Source organism: Homalodisca vitripennis, chromosome 3 (assembly GCF_021130785.1).
Source record: "Homalodisca vitripennis isolate AUS2020 chromosome 3, UT_GWSS_2.1, whole genome shotgun sequence".
NCBI classification, from domain to species: domain Eukaryota; kingdom Metazoa; phylum Arthropoda; class Insecta; order Hemiptera; family Cicadellidae; genus Homalodisca; species Homalodisca vitripennis.
Window position 1 is genome coordinate 133,425,812 of NC_060209.1, and position 21,642 is coordinate 133,447,453.

General features: G+C 32.3%; 1 protein-coding gene across 1 annotated transcript in view; it reads right to left on the minus strand.

Annotated features, from left to right (window-relative positions):
* Positions 1-21,642, minus strand: part of LOC124358358 (regulator of nonsense transcripts 2-like) — a 42,226-nt gene that overhangs the window by 13,453 nt on the left and 7,131 nt on the right. Inside the window, exons 4-9 of the mRNA XM_046810660.1 lie at positions 21,192-21,365; positions 20,635-20,793; positions 20,375-20,554; positions 17,985-18,182; positions 10,583-10,649; positions 1,237-1,283 (exon numbers count right to left, since the gene is read on the minus strand). Of these exons, the coding sequence (XP_046666616.1) occupies positions 1,237-1,283; positions 10,583-10,649; positions 17,985-18,182; positions 20,375-20,554; positions 20,635-20,793; positions 21,192-21,365 (825 nt within the window). The remainder of the gene's footprint in view (positions 1-1,236; positions 1,284-10,582; positions 10,650-17,984; positions 18,183-20,374; positions 20,555-20,634; positions 20,794-21,191; positions 21,366-21,642) is intronic.

Here is a 21,642-nt window from a genome sequence, read left to right on the forward strand (position 1 = left end):
CCATCTTTGATCTTCTTTTATTTATTCTGAACAACTAACTAACACTTACATATAATAAATAAAAGTTTTATTGTTGCGGTGATACACAATTTTCCAGCTTGAACTGTTGTAAGGCTACAGATTACATATGTTTTAAGTCTGATTATACAAAATTGATAAATGTTGGTTCAATCTGTGTAGCTAATTAACTTTTCATTTTCACAGGAACAGAAATGTTAATGGATACTAAACTGTTTTTATACATGGATACTAAACTGTTTTTATACATCATTAAGCATTTCTGGTTCAATCGCCCCTTGGATTGGATTGACTCATTTAATTCAGAGTGTGCTTGTACAATAATGTATAAGTTAAATACACTAAATTCATAAAAGTAATATATAATTGCGTTTTACTCTTTTGTTGTTTTTGGTACTGTTTATTCGGAGATAGTGGAGATGAGTTGATCGAGCTTTTAAAAATCTTTCAGTCCAAGATTTGAACATGTTTAATACCCCAGCTCTGGCTACAAATGGTTACTGTTTGAATACATTGTGGATACAATTGGTCATTTAATAGGCACAGATAGTAAGACATGACATCCTGCCAGATTATGAAGGACAAAGACAAAGGGCAAAGTAGCTGAACTAATTTTTCGGCAGAGAAATATTGGTCAGAATTGAAATTGCTCAAAAAGTTTACTTCTGAAAATTGTACTATTGTACAATGAGCATCTACATTTCTTCGTACTATACTGAAATTAAGAGTCCAAGTTGGTTGTTCTATGATCAATATGGATGCTTACTTGATATGTTTCACTCTAAACCATAACAAAACACTTGTTTTAACAAAACTGTTTGTATGTAGAATTTGTATTGATAGAACAAACAGGGAAAGTGATGTGTCACCAGCAAAGAAATTTATTTCTGTACAAATAGAAATTGATGGATCATTGATACACAACAGAGCCAAGACCATACATCTCTTAAAAAAAAGATCTCAGCATAAGTATCATACTTCATATATCTTAAAGCATCTACTACTAGAGATCTCTATTAACTGCCTTTATCCCAGAGTAGGTATGAAGAAAACTAGCTTAATGCCTGATCGAGATGCACAACTCTTATTTGTCAGAATTATATGCTTTACGAGTTTGAACTTCCTGTTCTGTTCCCAAGAAATCATCATGGTCTTGATGGTCTGAAAATTTATAAATTTATCATATTTTAGAGTGTATAAGAAAATAGCAAAACATACCTCTAACTTGACTTGTGACTCTGATTTAGTTTTTGACACATCCTCATCTGAAATCATAAATGTTAATTTTACACTAGTTTTTTTTATTCTTATAATGCATGATAAACTACATGATTTACCTACCGACAATTCTTGAGTCTATACATTAGCATAGTATTATATAGCAAGTGAGATACTATTAAGTGATTAAAGCTGGGTAGATATCCTAATTCCAGATACCCAAACCAAAAATTGTGTGACTGCTATAAGGTTGGATCATATCAGCTGTACCCATATCTGAAAATTTACTTTTACCTCATTCCAAACTAACCCTTAAGACATTGAAATAGTAGTTATTAGTTAGTAGTTTATATATATATATATATATATATATATATATATATATATATATATATATATATATACTAGCAGTTGCCCACGGCGTCACACGAAATTTCCTATTACACCACATTCATGTATTCTTTTTCTATCACATTCTAAACATTCCTGAGATAATTGATAGTTGTTCCTACGTGAGCCTCTTGGGCGCATTATAAAGATATGTACTATATTTCCTGCCTCTATCTTTCGTGGTTTTTGCTAGGTGTTGATAAGTTATTCATACAATTAATTTATATACATGGATCTCGATAATCTAATTAGGTTATAAGAATAAAATTACAATCCAATCAAAAACTGTCAAGATTAATTTTCTGTCTAAGATATTTCCAATATTGTGGGGTTTTCCTTGTGCTCCGGTCAAGAAAATGTATCAACGAAAACCAATTTCGATCATAAAGCGTCTTCTTTCGGCTCTTTTCATTTACCTTCGATCTAATCAAATTTGATTACCTTATGTGCAAACATTCACGGATTTGTACAATGAGGTGGTTTTTATAACAGCGTTTAATAGTTTTTTTCATTGTATTAGATAGTTTAATGATCATTGGCGCAATCTAAATTTAAAATTAGGTAATAACTTCTTCTATACAATCTGCATTACACTACTGATCAAGCACTTTAAAATAATTTTCGAAATTTTAAATGTAAACAAATGTTTCTGCCTCTTTGATGAACTTCAGCTGAAATTATTAACAGCTGTTAAGTATCAGTTCACTTTGTATTACATTTTGTAGTGTAGTCTGCCGGATCCAATGTAAAACACTCTAAAATCAACAACTACTTACAAATGAAAAATTAATTAAAAAAACATTTTCTAGTGGACCAAATTGTGAATCTAAACCATTCTCGAATTCCATTGAAAACACACACAAAATTTTATCAAAATCGGTCCAGTCATTTAGGAGGAGTTCAGTTACATACACACGAACACAAGAAATATATATATATATATAAAAAGATGTATATATATATGTACTGTATATATATACTTGAAGCAAGTAAATGCTCGATGTATACGCAATAAAATGTTAGACTTGAACATTTTTGTGCCATAAACAAAATTAATGTTGTTCCTGTTTCTGCCCATTGGCTTGAATCAGGTGGAGTTGATCTTATTTACCCTCCATGGGTTTGCCTGTGGTAGTTTTTATTGCAGAACAAATTTTAAAAAATAGAGGATCAGGTATTTACATTAAAAAGGGTACTGTTTTCATTGTCATAAATCTTGACCAATTTAATACTGAAATTAATTGTGAATTTAGATATGTAAAATAAATAAATTAAAATTTTGTTGTCACTTCCGTTTATAGATTTCCAGTAGGTGATATTCAACCATTTCTAAACAATTTTGAATTACTATCAAAAAAATAGTCTAATGTACAGGAGCTAGAATAACAGTATGTGGTGATTTCAATATTGAATTGACACACTAAAAAAAATCAAGATTCAATTTTGTTTTTAAAACTTCTCAGGTCATTGCACCTTTCCTGTTCTCCTTTGGAACCAACTTCGGCACCAACAAGATCAATTCTTGTATTGACAATATATTGGTCAATTTCTCTACATTTTATCAAGTAGTATCAGTACCTGGTCATTTTGCAGACCACTACCCACTTATAATGAAAATACTTAAAATATTAGAAATGGACAATTGCTGATGAATTTCAGGCAGGTTCTATTGCTATTGAATCATTGTTTAGCAGTATGTAAATTTATGGCAATTTTGCTCTCCTCTAGAATGTAAAGAAATTAAGGCACATAATGTCAATAAAAAGAAAGTTAACTGGTATGCATATGACCTGGATAAGGAAAGGGATTTTATGCTACATCTGTTTATGTTTATAAGGATATGAATAGGCGTGGACATGAGCAGTCTCAGTTTGTGTATAATGCATATTTAGACTGTAGCAAATTTATTATAACATTCTTATACAGGCAAATAGAGTAGCTTGTGAAGTTTATTAGTGAGGCTCCTAACAAATACAAGGCCGCATGGGATATTATTTCTCAAGAACGACAATCATCCCATACAGATGACACTAAACTTGACCCTGATCTAGTAAACAATTATTTTGTTGACCCTGTTAAGGAGTTGAATAACAACATTCCTTTCGCCAATAACAATATCCGTGATTACCTAGGCAACAGGCCATTTCCACCAGATACATATTATTGGCCTAACACCAAACCTATTGAGCTAATCAAGATTGTTTCCAAATTTGCTAATTCAAAACGTACTGATTACTACTAGTTTTCTAATTATGTACTGAAACGCAATAAATTATACTAAAGAGCCATTAGCCTACAGTATTAACAAACATCTAGTGTTATATACAAATAGTTGGCAGTTGGCAGAGGTGGTGATTTGACCTGTCTATTTTTGCTCCTGACTTAACCTCAAACTTTAATTAATTATGATTTGTTCAATTTGTGAGGATCCAATTCCAGAAGATAATGATTTTGCTTTGTGTTCCATTAATAAGTGCAAGTTGCATTTCGAGTGTGCTAATATTGCTGAAACCACTTGGAATCGAATGGGTGAAAAGAGAAGAAATGCTTGGAAGTGTAAAACCTGCACATCGAGCACAGGTAACACTAAGGATGTTTCTGAGTTAATATCCCAAATGCAGTCCGAGTTTTTGATTAAAATGGAAGAAACTATTATTAAACAACTAGCTTTACATACCAAGGAGTTAAAAAAAGATATTGATGAATTTAAAACTTCCCTTCAATTTTTTTCTGCTAAGATCGATACTTATGAGATTCAGGTATCTGATTATTTGAGTAGAGTTTCTCAGGTTGAGCAGCATCATGAAAATATCATGCTCGAAAATAAACACCTTACTGAAGAAATAAACTCCCTGAAGGTTAAATTAGAAACCATGGAACAATATAGTCGTAACAAAAACATTGAAGTTATAGGCATACCAGAACTGGAGGGAGAAAATATACCTGAAGTTGTGAATAAGTTATCAGGGTTATTAAATGAGACTATTGACTATACAACTGACATTCAGGCGGCGCATAGGGTACCTACAAAACGTAAGTCGGGTGTAAGGCCCATAGTGATACAATTTGCGAATAGGCAAAAACGAAATTCAGTGCTCGCGAAAGCAAAAAGCAAGGACAATATGGCTTGTCTCAAGTCTACAAACTTTGTACCTAATGCCCCTGACAATAAAGTTTATGTAAATGAACACCTAACTGGATTCTACAAAGAACTTCTATTCGAGGCAAAAAAGTTACGGGACGTGGGCTATAAGTATGTGTGGATAAAAGATGGTAAAATCTTTACTAGGAAGACAGATACAACTAGAATCATCCAGATATTCTCTCAAACTGACATAAAAAAACTACTGAACTCTAGTTGAATAGCTTCTATCAGTAGCTTGTTAATGTATTATACATTTAAATGTGTGTTATGGTGGTAAATAACCTAGAGGACTTACATATTTTTCACATAAACATTCGAAGATTACGTAAGCACTTTGATGAACTTTTAATATATTTAAAATCACAAAATATAAACTATCACATTATAATCCTTAGTGAAGTCTGGTGTAAGGGTGATGAAGAGACTAAATTCAATATTCCTGGCTACAACATGCATCTACAACCTAGACAACATAATCAAGCTGGTGGGGTAATAATCTATATGGACTCTGACCTATATTATCAATATCAGCTTATTTGCTTTCCTACAGCTGAAATAATTAATGTTATTCTACCTGTCTCCATTAACAACCATCACTTTAAATTTTCACTCTATGGCATTTACCGTTCTTGTAGACATACTTATGCAGCTTTTGAAACAGATTTTCACAGTATATTAAATAACAAAGTTGACCCAACTGTTATAATAGGTGACATAAATATATGTACATTAAGAAATTCAGGCTCTGGCAAAAAATACATTGATATGTATTCTTCTTATGGATTTAAAAACTATGTCAAGTCACCTACTAGGGTTTGTAATGGTGTTTCTTCTTCTTTGGATCATGTCTTAGTTAGAAACACAAAAAATGTAAAATTTAGCTGTGATGTTATTCCTGCAAGTATAACTGACCATTGGGTATTGGATGTTAAAGTGTCAATTAATGTAAACATTACTCAAAAATCATCCTTATACAAATGTTTAGATTATAAAAAGTTGCGTACACTATTGATGCGTACTGATTGGACGCCTGTTTTTGTCAATGATGATGTCAATGTAAGTTTACAGCATTTCTATGATTTGTACAATATATGTTATGATGCTTCTTTCAGTTTAAAAAAATTAACTAGTAAAAACAGAAAACGTAACCCATGGATAACTGAGGAAATGGTTAACTTAGTGAATAGGAAGAACTACTTGTATAAATTGTATATTACTAACAAAATGAATATAAATTTAAAATCCCAGTATCATGAGATGTCCAAACTAGTAAACAGTAGAATAAAAAAATGTAAGCTAAACTATTACTCATCGCTAATAGAAAATAATTATGGAAACACTAGATATTACTGGAAAATTGTGAAAAATATAATGAAAAAAGATACAATAAAATTTACTAATATAAAGTGTAATGGTAAAGATGTAGAGGTGGCAGGCAATGAGGTTTTTGTTGCTAATTGTTTTAATGATTATTTTGTTAATGTAACATCAAAGCTAAAACAAGATGCATTTGGCTATGATTTATTTGAAAACAACTTTCACAATAGTTCGGCTGTATTTGAAAATTTTTTTGTTACACAAAACTTAGTTCTTGAGGTTGTGAATAAAATGAAAAATAAAAGAAGCTGTGGTATTGATGGCATTGATATTGTAACAGTAAAGAACAATATTGATATTTTTTTACCAATTCTGCATCACATTTTTTCTAAGTCGCTCGCTCAAAATGTTTTTCCTGATACATTTAAGATAGCTTGTGTTATACCAATCTTCAAACATGGAAGCAAAACCGAATTTTCATCGTATCGCCCTATATCCCTCATTAATACTCTAGCTAAAATATTTGAAACCTTAATTAAGAATCAGCTTTTGGATTACTTGGTGTCTAGGTCTATATTTTCCCCATATCAGTTTGGATTTCTTCCAAATAAGGGGACTGACTTGGCCATACAAAACCACATTCAGTGCATAGCAGAATCTGTTGACAGGAATAAATTCACTGCAGCTGTCTACCTTGATTTTCAGAAGGCTTTTGACCTGGTCGAGATAGACATACTCATGAAAAGATTTGAAACCTATGGTATAGCTGGAAATGCATTGGCTTGGTTAAATTCTTTTTGCAGGAAAAGAAAGCAACTTGTAAAAGTGAACAAATATGTTAGCAATACATTAGAGTTGAGGCACGGAGTGGCTCAGGGCGGTGTTCTAGGACCAATAATGTTTAATATATTCATAAATGAGCTGCTGAAAATTAAATTAAACTCAAAGATTTTTGCTTATGCAGATGACACTGCAGTGGTATGCTCTGCATACAATAAAAGTAGGTTAAGACATCTAATATCAAGTGATCTTGAAAAGCTTTCGCAATGGTTGTCAAACAATAAGCTCCTAATAAATGTTAGTAAATCAAAATGTATACTCTTTTTTGATAGAAATATATCTTGTGAATCTCTGCAAAAAGAAAATAAGTTTTATTGTCATAAACACCAATGTATCTATGGTTGCAACTGTGATGTAATAGAAATAGTGGATAATGTAAAATACTTAGGTCTAACTATTGATAGAGATCTAAAATGGAATGTCTTTATAAACACATTAAGCACTAAACCAAGAAAAATTAATTATGCTATATATCATATGAGAGGTTTTTTGAAACCCAATCTGCTAAGACAACTATATACCTCTTGGTTTGAAGGCACTTTGCAGTATGGAATAATCCACTATGGAGATACCTACGAGTCTATTTTAATAAAAATAAAAAATTCACAAAGATTTGCTGTGAGAAATATTTATAATTTAAAGAAATATGATAGAATTTCACATTTATTTAAGGAAGACAACATTTTAACTTTTAATCAACTTTATGTTTATCATTGTTTAAATTACATCTATAAATTCTTAGACAGTTTCGACATTAAAAAAAATGTAGTTAATACAAGATCATCGCAAGTAAAGCAAATTTCAATGCCAAACTACACCAAGGAGTTGGCAAGAAAGCAATTCACTTATACAGCCATTAAACATTTCAATGCATTCATAATGAACTATGGTGACAGTCTATTGTATGAATCCAAACCAAAATTTAAGATGAAAAGTAGAGAATATGTCAAAAACCTAAATTCTTAATAATTTTATTTTTATTGTTGTGTCACATTAAATATAGTTTATCTCATAGTTTAAAAATTGTTATGTTTTAAGTTTGTTATCAATGTCTGTTGTTAAGCTGTTATTGTTGAAATTGTTTGTTAGATCTATATTGCTGCATTTGTTATTGTTATGTATGTGTATGTATATATATTTTATATTAAATCCTGTTATTGTTGGAATTATTGTTAAATAACTTAATATATTTGTAACAGTTGATTAATTTTTGTATTTAATCATGTACTACTGATATGTGTGTATATGTATATAATATTTATGGGTATGTATATATATATATATATATATATATATATATATATATATGAATATATGTATATAATCTGCCTAATTAGTCCTTATGTTTGTTAAGTTTTTACTATTATTTGGTTTTGTTTGATTTGTGTAATAGTTTATATACTTATAATATCTAAAAACGTTGAAACATGCAAATTATTTAAATTTAAGTTCACCTTCTGCCAAAAGAGACTGAATAGGCTTTAAATGTACTTTGCCAACTGTATGTAAAATGTATATATATAATGCCAATATATTAAAAAAGAACTTGTTTTCCTTTTCCACACGTGCTTTGTGTAGCACATGGAATTGTATTTTTTTTGTAAACTTTCTGGTAAATAAAGATTTTTGTGAACTGTGAAATAACAAAACTTCTCTGATTTATAGAAAATTTCAAAAATTATCCCAGTTTTCAAGAAAGCAGACAAAAATTGCCTTAAAGTTATCAATCCATTTTGATTGTGCATATTTAAAAAAAAGAGTTAAAACTATAATGCATTGGCAACTAAATTACTTTTCTGAAACACATGACTTACTATCTAATTCACAATTTAGCTTTAGAACTGGTCACACAACAACTTCCTAAACACTACTACAGCAGTGATGGATGTAGTGGGTAATGCCCTTGAAGCTTTAGATAGTAAATAATCGGTTGCTTTATCTCTATTCGATCTTAGTAAGGTTTGTGATTGTGTTTCTTTTGATAGTATTCTTACAAAACTGAGTTTCTACAGCATATCTAAACATTCAATAAAAATCATAGAATCATATTTGGTAAACCGGAAACAATATTTAGCTGTTAGGGGAGAGCAATCAGCATTACAAAAAGTGCAGGAATTCCTTAAGGCTGTCTTGGTCCTTTTCTCTTCATTGTGGTGATGAATGAATTACCAAGATATATTGGGGTACAATCTGTCATATATGCTGATGATTCAACTTTATATAATAGTAGTAAAAGAGTAAAAGTATAGCTGAATTGCATGTCACACTGGAAATAGCTCAATCAGATACACACAATTGGTTTGCCTCAAATAAACTTCCATGAAATGTGGAAAAAACAAAAAATATACTACTTAGTTTAGTTCACGACACCAACCAAGAATGGGTAAAGTCTATTTCAATCTCATGTACCATACAGTCTAATATTGTGGGGACATTCTGTGACAGTTTCACAAGTCTTATTGATTAAAAAAAGTTGTTAGAACAATTTGTCAAGCTGGGCCGCAGGAACATTGAAGACCACTTTTTATATAGCCCAGGATTCTTACTGTAATTAATCTATACATATTTCATATCTTACTATATACAAAAAGTAACATATACTCATTTTTTACCAGACAGAATATACATTCACATATAACCATATATAAAAATAAGCTTGACATCCGCAACAACAACTGGCTTAATAGGGACTTCTTTGAAAATAAATATCTCCAAATTTTGTAACAAACTTCCTGATACTGCTCACACCACACAAAAATTAAACAAAATATACTTGACTAATTAATTAATCACCCTGATTACTCTATACATGAATATCTAGAACACAATATCCGTACTGTTTTTGAATTGTAATGAATTCATTCCAATTAGGTGATGAATTCTTATAAACGGTTTTATGTTTCGTTTCTTTAATGTTTTAAGTAATGAAATATTTAATTGTCAAATTACTTAGTACTATAATTGTATTTTTTAATTGACTTACGTCTATTTCTAGTAAAAGATCAATACAATAAAATTCTTCATTCTTGAATGAAAATGAAACTTGCTTTTTCTGCAATATTGTCTGAGATTCTGTTGTTTAACATTGATCCTGCAAGCATATTAAATTAAGTTTTCCTTGACCTGTTTTTTGAATACTTAAACTTGGTCCAAAGCTGGCAAACCTTGAACAGCCTTATATTTTTGATAGTTCCTGTCAATGATCTTTTGAGTCATTTTGTTGAATAACTGCTTCTTTACTTTCATATGTTTGAGAAATTTTTTGTTTAAAAGCACATAAAAAGAAAAGAGTTCTACTTTCCGCGTTAACTCTAATCAACTTCTCTGTGTTCAACCAACTTTGCAAGTAGGTGGGGTCCATTGCAAATTACTAAGTCCTAATATGACGGTTTTCATTTTTCTGTGATAATACCAGAGACGAGACAACAGTCTGGATAGATCCACAATTACGGCTAACCATCATACTACACCATACTACCTCACTAACAAGTCTTTTCTATCTGTCCAATACCAAACACAAATTAGCATGCTAGTGAACTATTCTTAACCTAACTGTGATCAATTTCAATGAAATATCAAATTGTACATCAATAACCAATATTAAAATAGTTTACAACATAAAATAATACTGTACTTAATTAAAATGATCTTTACCTTCATTTACATCTTCACTATCATCCTCATCCTCTTCAAAAACTGTTGCTAACAATTCAACATAATCCTATAACAAACAATAGAGCATAATTTATAGAGAGAAATATATTGTAGCAATTTACAAATACATTACTTTCAGCAAAATCTGCAGACTCATACAGCACAAAAATTAACATTTTACAGTAATGATGACTTATACTTCTAATATAAGAGTAGATGGTATCCACAAATTCTGGAATGGTGCTGTGCTGAGTGGACCAAACTAGACAATCGTCAGGTTACTTATTCCAAGGAGTTTAGTGTAAACAGTATCCTCCCACTAACAGTACATCTTACCCAGCAGGGGTCACTTCTGGCTGGTGTATACCTTCCAGTTGAAAACACACAGTTCAAATATGTTTATTTATTAACAGTTTTTTTTTATTTGATACATGATCCCATGTGCCTGATACAGCACGTGCGGGATTCTGAAAAAACAAGCATCTTTAATACAATTTTTTTATATGGCTACTATACAGTGCAATACTCCCAGGAAAAGTCTACTCTAGAATGAAATTACTTTTTATAACTAATAATGATAACAATAACAATCCATAATAACAATTTAAAACTATCAAATACAACATTTTAAAACAAAACTACACCCCAACAAAACACAATAAATACTATTACAATTACACAAACAAAACACACATTTTCTGACTAAAAGGTATTCAAAGTGACTCCCAGTACATGTAAGCCCTCTCATGAGTCTACACCCATATGTATAAGTTACTGATTAATAAATAAATTAAATAAATAAATAACAAGATGAACAAACAATAACTATCAATAAACATCTAAATTCATAACAACAATAAAGATCAACAATAATGATGACAATGAACAACAACAATAACTAACAATAAACATCTAAATTCATAACAGCAATAAATATCAACAATAATAACAAATAATAAACTTCTAAATTCAATAACAGGATAATACAACTTTAAACAAAAAAAATTCAGTAACAGAACATAATAAATATAATTAAATGTATAAAACTGTTCAACTGGAAATCCATAATCAGGAATCACATCTTGGAGCATTTCATTATATTATAATTTGGTGAATATATTGTTTAGCTTTCATCTTAAATTTTGGTTTGCTTTCAAACAAGAACTCGTCGCTGCCTTGTATGATGAAATTATTAAATATTTTAATTCCTGCATAAGTAAACGTAATTCCTTCTTAAAAAACTGTTTTTACTTTAACCATTTTAACAAAGAGAATCAGACAAACTCTTTCCAAAAAACTGTATTTATTACTACTCAACAGAGATAAATCTGCACCTCTTCTCTATCAACTGCTTACATATGGGTACTAAAAATAATATTGCTCTAACAAATGGGGAAAATCGTTTTTTGCCAAAATAAAAAGCTACCCACACTGGCCAGGAACAATAAAGGAAGTAATAGCGTCTGACAAAGGAAAACCGCCCAAATATGAAGTATTATTTTTTGGAGGACTACACAACAGCAACTATCAAAAATTCGGACATATACCCCTATCAAGAAAATAAGCAGATTTACGGAAAACCAAAAGTTGACTGCCCAAAAAATCAAGAGTTTTAATGAGGCTTTAAAAGAAGCTGAATCTGCTTTTTCCAAAACCCAAAACACACCAGACAACCTGATGTATCTTACCATGGGCCTCCAATACAATCATATGAAGCCTCAAACAAGATCTTCCACCAGCACTCCAAAATGCTTTAACAGGCAAAATAGGCCACACATTCAATCCTGGAAAAGCACATTACCAGAGCTTGAAGAAAGCCTTATGGAAAATGAACTCCAAAACGAGGAAGACAGTCTAAATAATGGCAGCAAAATTAGGGAAAGCCTTGCTTGAAGAAAATGAAGTCCTCAAAGAAGAGAAAATAATAAGCTGAAATTTAAACTAACCGAAATGGAAGCTAAAATGGAAGACTATGTAAGATCCGAAGAAATTTATCTCTCAAGAACTGAACTTCTAGAGCAGAAAATATTTTATTTGGATAGGCAGCTTATGAAGGAAAAACAACAACTCTCTGAAATACAACACATCTTCGAGGACCATGACAGGACACTAACAAGGACACTAAATGAATTTGAACATAAAAACCAGGAGCAGGAAAAAGAAATACTGATGTTAAAAAGGAAAATAAAACTCACACGAATATTTCCACAATGAAGAAAAAAAATCTTAAGGAAAGTGCTACTCAAACAGATTCTTCACAATTTTCAACAGCACAGTCCACCCCGCTGGTGATAGAGATAGCCCAACTCAAGGAAAAGTACAACCTAAATAAAACAAGAGCTGAAATCCCCCCAAAAAACAAACACAAAACTGTTCTGAGCATTTAAGTAAACAGGAAAAGAAAATACAACTCCACTCAACGTCATAACAGGCTGAAATGTCAAAATAAGAAAACTAAAAATAAATTCAGCATCTCCATGCAAGTAAAAAAAATGCAAAAAACATTCCACCTTCACAGGAGCAGCTAAAAATGACCAGAACCTGACTAACCTAAATACACACTCATCACTTCCAGCAAGTGATAACGAAGACTCTCAAATGATCCAAAGTGAAAGTGATGGTACATAGAGAACAAAACTCTTCAATAAATGAAGCTGAAAAATCTGTACAAACCCCCTCAAAAACCTATAAAGACACCACCCTGCACATCTAGAGTTAAAGCACCAAATGAAACATTTGAAGGATTTTTTGCTGAAAATATTGAATATTATAAGATAATAGACAAAATTTACAAAGACCAAGTATACTTTTCACCATCATACTCTTTATCTACAACCAAAAGATCTATTCCTGAAACTAGAATGGGAGAATAAAATTCAAACAACGAACATCAAGTAAACAACTCTTCTTTAGCCCCTGCTCACCGGAAAATGGGAAATCTCAAATACAAATCAAGAGTTTTCAGAAAATGCCTCATTGCATCAAAGAACCATAAACAATCCAAATTATCTCCTTGAACAAACCATTAATCACAAACATGTTTGGACATTACAACAAAATGTACAACCTGCACAAGAACAGACAAAAGAAAGAACCATCACTTTTCTACACCAAAACACTGACAGGATATCCAACAAAATAGAGCGCCTAAACACCTTCTTTTTGAATTAAAACCAGACTTTATGATCCTAACAGAACATGGACAAAAAATTGAATCACTGCAAAATACAAGACTTATTGGGTATATACTCACTGCCGAATACTGTAGGAAACACCACCAAAAGGGAGGAGCTGCTATATTTGCAAAAGAATCTTTAAAAACCGTCATGTTGACATAATTGACACATACAATTGCAGTACAGAATTGGTATGTGAAATAGCTACTGCTAAGATTACCCTTGGTAGGTCCCATCTCTTTCTTGTTGGAGTTTACAGAAACAAATGGAAACCTGGAAGCCAGCCTGGAAATTCTAGCTGAAGCACTGGAAAGCATACCAACGAACCAACCAGTATTAATAATGGGTGACATTAACATTGACAGCCTGACCAAAAAGAATGACTACACTTTAATGAATGAAATCCTGACTAGTCACAACATCCATTGTCTTGACTTACCACCAACAAGGATAACGCCGACTTCAAGGACATCCATTGACTGTGTTTGTACTAACCTCGAACCAGAAAAGATTCACGGTTGAAGTCATAAATACGGCCATCTCGGATCACACTGGTCAACTCTGCACATTCAATGGAAACAAACACATACCACCCCCCACCTGCTACTGAGCGCAAAACATGAGCAACAGAAATCTGCTTAACTTGAAAACTTTGCTCCGTCAGCAAGACTGGACATCAGTCTTCCATACGAATGATGTAGAAGAATCATACAATAACTTTAACAGTGCCCTTTCTTTTACCATCAATTTCAACTTTTCCCATAATAAAATTGAAAAAGAGGACCAAGCGGGCCATACAAACTTTAACTGACCCCATAGCAGTTCATCTGAGGAGGCAATTCACTGAAGCCCAAGATTTGTACAACACTACAGGAGATGAAAACTGACAAAAAGAAATGTAGCCCTTCTAAAAAAAGAGTACGACCTACGACTAAAAACATCTTAGACGCCAAGATAACATAAAAACAATTTCATCAGCAGATAATAAATCCAGTGCAGTCTGGCAGGTTATAAACTCAGAGAGGAAAGCCAAAAGAGGAAAAGCACCTTTCCGCAGCACTAGACGTACAGGGAAAAACTCATAAGAGATCCCACAAAAATTGCAGATTATCTCAATAAATTTTTCATTAAACGTAGCTGAAGATAACTATACTAAACAGTAAACAGCCAAGAAACCACAAAATTTCTACCAGCCCCAAACCCAGACCAAATTTTACTCTGCACCACACAACCCGAAAAGAAATTAGATCAAATTATCCAATCATTGAAAACTAAAACCTCAGCTGGATATGATAATGTCTCAACAAAACTTTTGAAAGTTTGTAAAGAAAAGAAGACCTAATTGGACCTTTAATTAACATAATAAATAAATCTTTTAATTCTGGAATATTCCCGGCAGCACTTAAACTAGCCAAAGTGTACCCTAAATATAAGAAAAGGATGCACTACACAAGCAGCTAACTACCGCCCTATTTCATTAATAACCCACCTTCTCCAAAGTTATTGAAAAATTTGGTACTAAACAGATTGCTCCATCACATAATAACTAATCAACTTCTGACACCCCACCAACATGGGTTTTTGACTGGAAGATCAACAACAACAGCTCTTATTAGCCTGGTGGAATTTTTAACAGACCAATTGGAAGAAGGTAACACAGCCACTGCCATTCTTAATTGACTACAGTAGGCATTTGACTGCCTTAGTCATGGACATCTCTTAGAAAAACTGACGACTTTTGGAATAAATGGAAAATCACATGACTGGATAAAAAGTTACCTGACAGGACGAAACCAAATGGTAGAAATAAACCACACCTCAAACAATTTAACACGTCAAATAAAGTCAGTACCACACCCCATCACGCGTGGTGTACCTCAAGGCTCTGTATTAGGACCGGTCTTATACATTTTATTACACAAATGACCTACATAGCTTCATGCAAAATCTCGGACAAACGCTGATGTATGCAGACGATACAGTGCTCCTACTAGGTAAAAAAGAACCAGATCAACTTGAAATAGCTGCTTACACTGCTCTGAATATGGCTTTTTCAATATAGTCATGGAAATGACCTTGTCGTAAATGAAAATAAAACTAAACAGCTGGTTCTAGGAAGACACAAGGAAATTGCAGGGAGACTACCAGAGCTGGAGTTAACAGACACTTCAAAGTACCTGGGCATAATAATTGACGACCGCCTTACATGGACAGACCACATAGACTCTCTGTGCAAAAAAGTTGAGCACAGCATTATATGTAATTCGCAGGATAGATAAAAAGTACATGTGACACAGCAACAGCCAAGACTGCTTACCACGCCCTATATGAAAGTCACCTTCGATATGGGATTGCTGCCTGGGGAGGCACCTCAGCGAATAACATGCAACGTCTCGAAGCATCATCAGAGAGAAGCAATCAGAATTCTTAGCAACCTCCAGCAAAGGGAATCCTGCAGGCATCCATTTAAAGATCTAAGAATTCTCACCGTTGTCAATCTCTACATCTTGGAAACTATCACCTTTCTCCATATTAAGTCACCTGAAGTAGCAAGAACCGGAGCACAATATCACAATTACAATACTAGGCATGCCACCAACTCCCAGTACACCGACTCACTATGACAGAGAAGAAACCTACCTACGCAGGAGCAAAGTTATGGAACGCCCTCCAGAACACCTTAGAAAGACTAAAAAACAGCAGTTTGTACGAAGACTGAAGAACTGGTTACTGGAGCATCCGTTTTTACCAACTGAAAGAATTTTATGAGTGGACTAATAACAATGAATGTCAGCAGTGAAACAGTTTTATATTAACTTGACAAAATATTCCATACTAGACTTCCATGACCCTTGTTCTTATCTCTATGATAATGTACAACAGAATGTAAATAAATAAATAAACTGTTTTCTAGCCATTTCCTTGTTCAGGTTTTCAGTTTTAATTGTAAATTTAGAAGACAGGAGTGTATTTCGAGAATACTCATTAAATTCATATCTGTACAGATTTTTATATTATATTACATTCCTCAAAAATATGTGTTGCCCTGTCAAATTTTCTTAGATGCGATAATACCATATCGCATTATCCACTAGAAAACAACCACTAGGCACAGCAAAAACCTGTGTCACTTACATATGAGCAACCTTATGGATGTCCAGGAATGACACATCACTAACCGCAAGGGTACTTCGATAGGTCTAGTCTACTGTGGGAGATGACTGTTGGAGTTGGTGGAGTTATGCCCTAGGTATCAAAAAGTTCTTGCCAGCCTAGACATAAGGGTAAGTTTGCCAGCCTACTTTGACTGGAGAGGCTGGTTCAGAGCTGCCTTTCCCTTCTTCCGAGGGGACATGACTTGAGATAAGTGCCCTAAATTCTTCCTCGTGGATCTCAATAGGAGGTGGTCCTTACCCCCAACCTTACCCATCCAGAATATCTTGTCACTCCAGAAGCAGCATATAAGTCTTTATAGAACAAGACGCAAATCTAAGCTTTTTGTCCTAAGAGAACAAAACCAAACCGTAAATCTTTTTGTGAAACCAATTTCACTTCCTGTTCAATTTTTTTCCACATTATGAACTGTAAACTGAGCTGTAACTTGTACAGTTTTCTACTACGGAAGAAAAGTAGTTGTATCTATGTCTAAACATTATGTACCACAGCAAGCAATACGTTTATTTATTACTTATCAAGCATTTTGTACATGAAACCGGAAGGCTCTTTTATATCATATTCCTTTTGTCCCAAAAAAGGAGAAATACTAAATGATAAAGTTCAAGAAATTTGAAAGCAGTAAAGTACAAGAACCATTCAACATGACAAAAAATAAGAAGAAAAATTGTTTGAAAAAAGATTTGATTGTGATCACACTACCTTCAAACTGCATTGAACTTGGAACTGGTTGGACGATGCTTGGCAACTGGAAGAAATGGTATCAAATGTGCCAAGCAATCACAGTCCTAACACATCTATTCTGGGTTACTCTTGTATTATTCTAAGACCATACAACCCTCAGACTGCACTGAATTTGGAACTGCTTGAACAATGTTTGCAAGTGGAAAAAAATTATACGTAATTTGCCAAACAAGCTTAGTCCTAAACAGTCCTATTCTGGATATTTCTATTCATAAACTGTAACTATTTTAATACTGAATAAAATTTATAAAACACATTCAGCTTAAAGTAGTAATTGTTGTATCAAACATTATTATTGAAACACTTACTGGATTAATCCGAGCCATTTCAGAACAGAGTTTAATGTTTGTATCCGTAACAAAATCATTTGCTTCTTCAAGGTCTTTAGCTAAAGTAAATTCAGAACATATTGAAAATATAACATCTTCAAACCGGTAGATCAAGTCGGTGGGAAATGGTCTCTCTTCCGACCACATTGGAGAAGATCTTTTCATCCAGTAATAATGCTGTAACAACATTCACAACATTGTATCAATTTAAATTATTCCTTTTCAAATTCTAAGAGAATGTAACTAACAAATGTATGTAATATTTGTCGACTATTTTGAGAATTAACTACATCTGCACATTTGTAAGAGAGATCAATATATTGTTTCTACTCCATACTTATTATGTACAAATGAAACATTCATTTTTCTATTCTTAGCCGCTATGATAGAAATACAGATTCAAGCATCCTCAAATATTTTGGTCATGTAAATCTTTTAATTCATGTAACCGAAACCAATTTCTTCTATACAGTAATGAAACTGGTACAATATTTCTCTCTCTACTTCGTAAATGCTGTGTTTTTGGCATTTCTACACTACCTGGAATGTCTATGTTGGTTGTGTATGTTGTGTATATATAAGACTACATTGCATTTCTATAATAATCAATTAAAAAACAACCTTTTCAAACAATAATTGTTATGGCTAAAAGTAGTATTTTCAGAACAGAAAAATAAGTTACTGTGAAAATGGACATTACAATTTAAGTTTGTCTATTCTTATACATATCAAAGAACATATTTCTGTCCTATGTTTTACCAAACTTATAGAATCTATTAAAATCTTATTTATCCAAGTAAAACGTTTGATTTATTTGCAAAGCTAAAAAAAATTTCAATGTAGTTCTTCAATATTATGGTTATATTTCACTATGATCAACTTTTTTCTTTTCAAAATATTGTATTTTTCAGAGTTCAGAGCAATCATTGTGGTTTATGTATTTAGTTTCTCATCACTTAATTTGGTTAAAAGGTGAAAAATATAAGAAAGATCTAATAATAAGATCTTAATAAGATTATCTATTGATGTATGTTACAAAAACAGAGCACTATGTTGCGAGGATTGAATTCTGTCCTCTTCCTCAGATGTCAAATAGCCTAATACATGATTTTCTTGTGTGTGTTTAATTTTATTTATTATGGTATTTGTCACCTAAGGAAGAGGGAAATTTCAATCCTCGAAATGTAGTCTTCTATTTTTGTGTTTCTATTTTCTATTTATAGTGATAAGAAATGTAGTATTAGCACTTCATCCATCATCAATAACAAACTTTAAACGAAGAAATATTATCTAGTTTGTGTAATTTTGTCAAAAGCTTTTTCAGCAGTAATTAAGATGTCAAGATTAAGATTTTAAGATTTAATTGCACAGTACGATGGCAATGAGATTTCTCTGAAGGGTTAAAGAAGTTGAAATCAAAATACAATTTACAGGAAATTATGAATTAGTAGAATAAGAATAAGAATTAGAATAAATTCTTTCATTATTTTTTGTTGGTGGAGCTTCTGCAGTTTATATTTCTGATGTTAAGAGAAATTACCAAGCTTTGACTCAGACTCTTTAAAAACCATTTTCTGAAAATAGTTTTCAAACTTCTGAGCAGTTCATATTAACGCGATTGCTCCTAGGTGAGTCTGTATATGCATATGTTTCTGAATTGAAGAGCTTAGCAAAACTTGTGGATCCATTTCTATTTAATAAATAGATAAGGAATTCTATGGTACATGGCTTGACAACAAATTTACAGACTCAGTTAAATGCAACTTGTTGTTTTTAAGATATTAATCAATCTAAAGTAATAGACAGGGTAAGCAAAATTAACCTTAGTACAGTAGAAAAACCAAAATTGGAAGAATACAAGGATAGTAAGGAATATTACAAGAAATATTTCGTGTGAAAAATGTAGGGTCATTTAGCATGGTCTAGAATTTAACTGAAAATCTCTTCATTCACTAAATATCTATTTTGTATACACCAGTAGTGTCATAAAAATTACTTAAATATTATACTTATAAACTAGAAAAGTTTACGGTAATAGAATATGCGAAGTCTATCATCATAATTAATTACATATCATGTTCAGATTTCAGACACTATTACAAAAAAAAAACTTTTGATCAGTTTTATAGTTACACAGGCAGATAAATTAATTATTCTTTAACAAGAAAACTTAATTGTATGATGTATATTATACATATATATTAATGAAAAATTATAAAATGAATTCTACAAAAGAATCCTGCGAAGCACCAAAATAGTGCCCTATATTTCCTGGGGCCTCTCATGGACATGATTAACACTCAGGTTAGTGATCACCACAAATAAAGTTATATTGCTAAAACAATATTGATGACATGATAAAAACTAACCTGGAAGTAGGTACAAAAATATTTGAGTTTGTTGTAGATCTCTTGGTTGGAGAGAGGGAAGGCACAAGTATTCAACAACAGCAGTATAAGATGTAACCGGATGATACTGGTCGGAGGATCAACACAAACAACCTTGGACTGTTCCTGTACCATCTCAAATGATAACATGGAGTACAACACCTGTGAACAAGATTACAATCAGCAATCGTACAACTGTACAATCAGAATCGGCCAATACTTCTACTCTCTCATGTAGTTACCCTGAGTATATCTGCAGTGTCCAGCAGCCGGTAATTGTACAGCTCGCCCAAATACTTGATCATGGCAACTCGCCTCTGGTTCATTGAAGCTTTGTTCACTTCCATACCAAGACGGATGTCTTCTAGAACTCCATCTACCACACAACAGACGCCCTCCTCCTAAAACATAGAGCAATCACTTTCTTTAGACAACACTGAAAAACACAAGCTTATAAATATACGAGGATCTAATAAGAAATTAGGCTATTTTAATAACGCTAAAATAATATGTTTGTACACTCATACTGCCAGAGCAACATATACAGTTCCAAACAAGCTGTTGTTTTGTGTGTCAGCACAATTTCGAATATATCACATACAACTTTTTACACAAATCAACAAAAACCAATTAGTGTAGAGCTACTAAAAATAAACAGTAAAAAATTATAGTTAGCAAATATACGAAATATCACCAAATAAATACAGATTTTGTTGAAACAATAACTTTTTAGCAATACCGCTACAGGCACAAAAATCATTAAAACAATTACAATGTACTGCTGGTCTTTAATACATACCTGATAGTCTGTCAGCATGGAAACGACGCTGGCTAGAGCTCGAATACGAGAATAACCAATATTGAAAGCCTTGGTGAGACACTGGACCGTGTAGGCTGCTGTCTCCTCACTCTCCCAGTCCAGACTCCTCAGCACAGTCAACACCATCGTCTCTGAATTGGGCTCCATTAAATCCTTCAACATTTTAATGTTTTTTGTTTCAATAAATGTATAATCAATTTATGATGGATAGATTAAAATTCAAAGTGTTTGATTAATTAGCAGCTGTTACTATTCTTTTTTATGAACACATTTTTACCTCATTTTTACAAAATAATCTCTTGTGCATCTTTTACTAGCTAGTAATGTGTGTGTTTTTATAATGCCTTTGCAGTTTAATTTCAATAATTTATTTGAAAAAGTATATACTGTAGTATACAGTATTCCCAATGTACAACAACTATGCACAGTT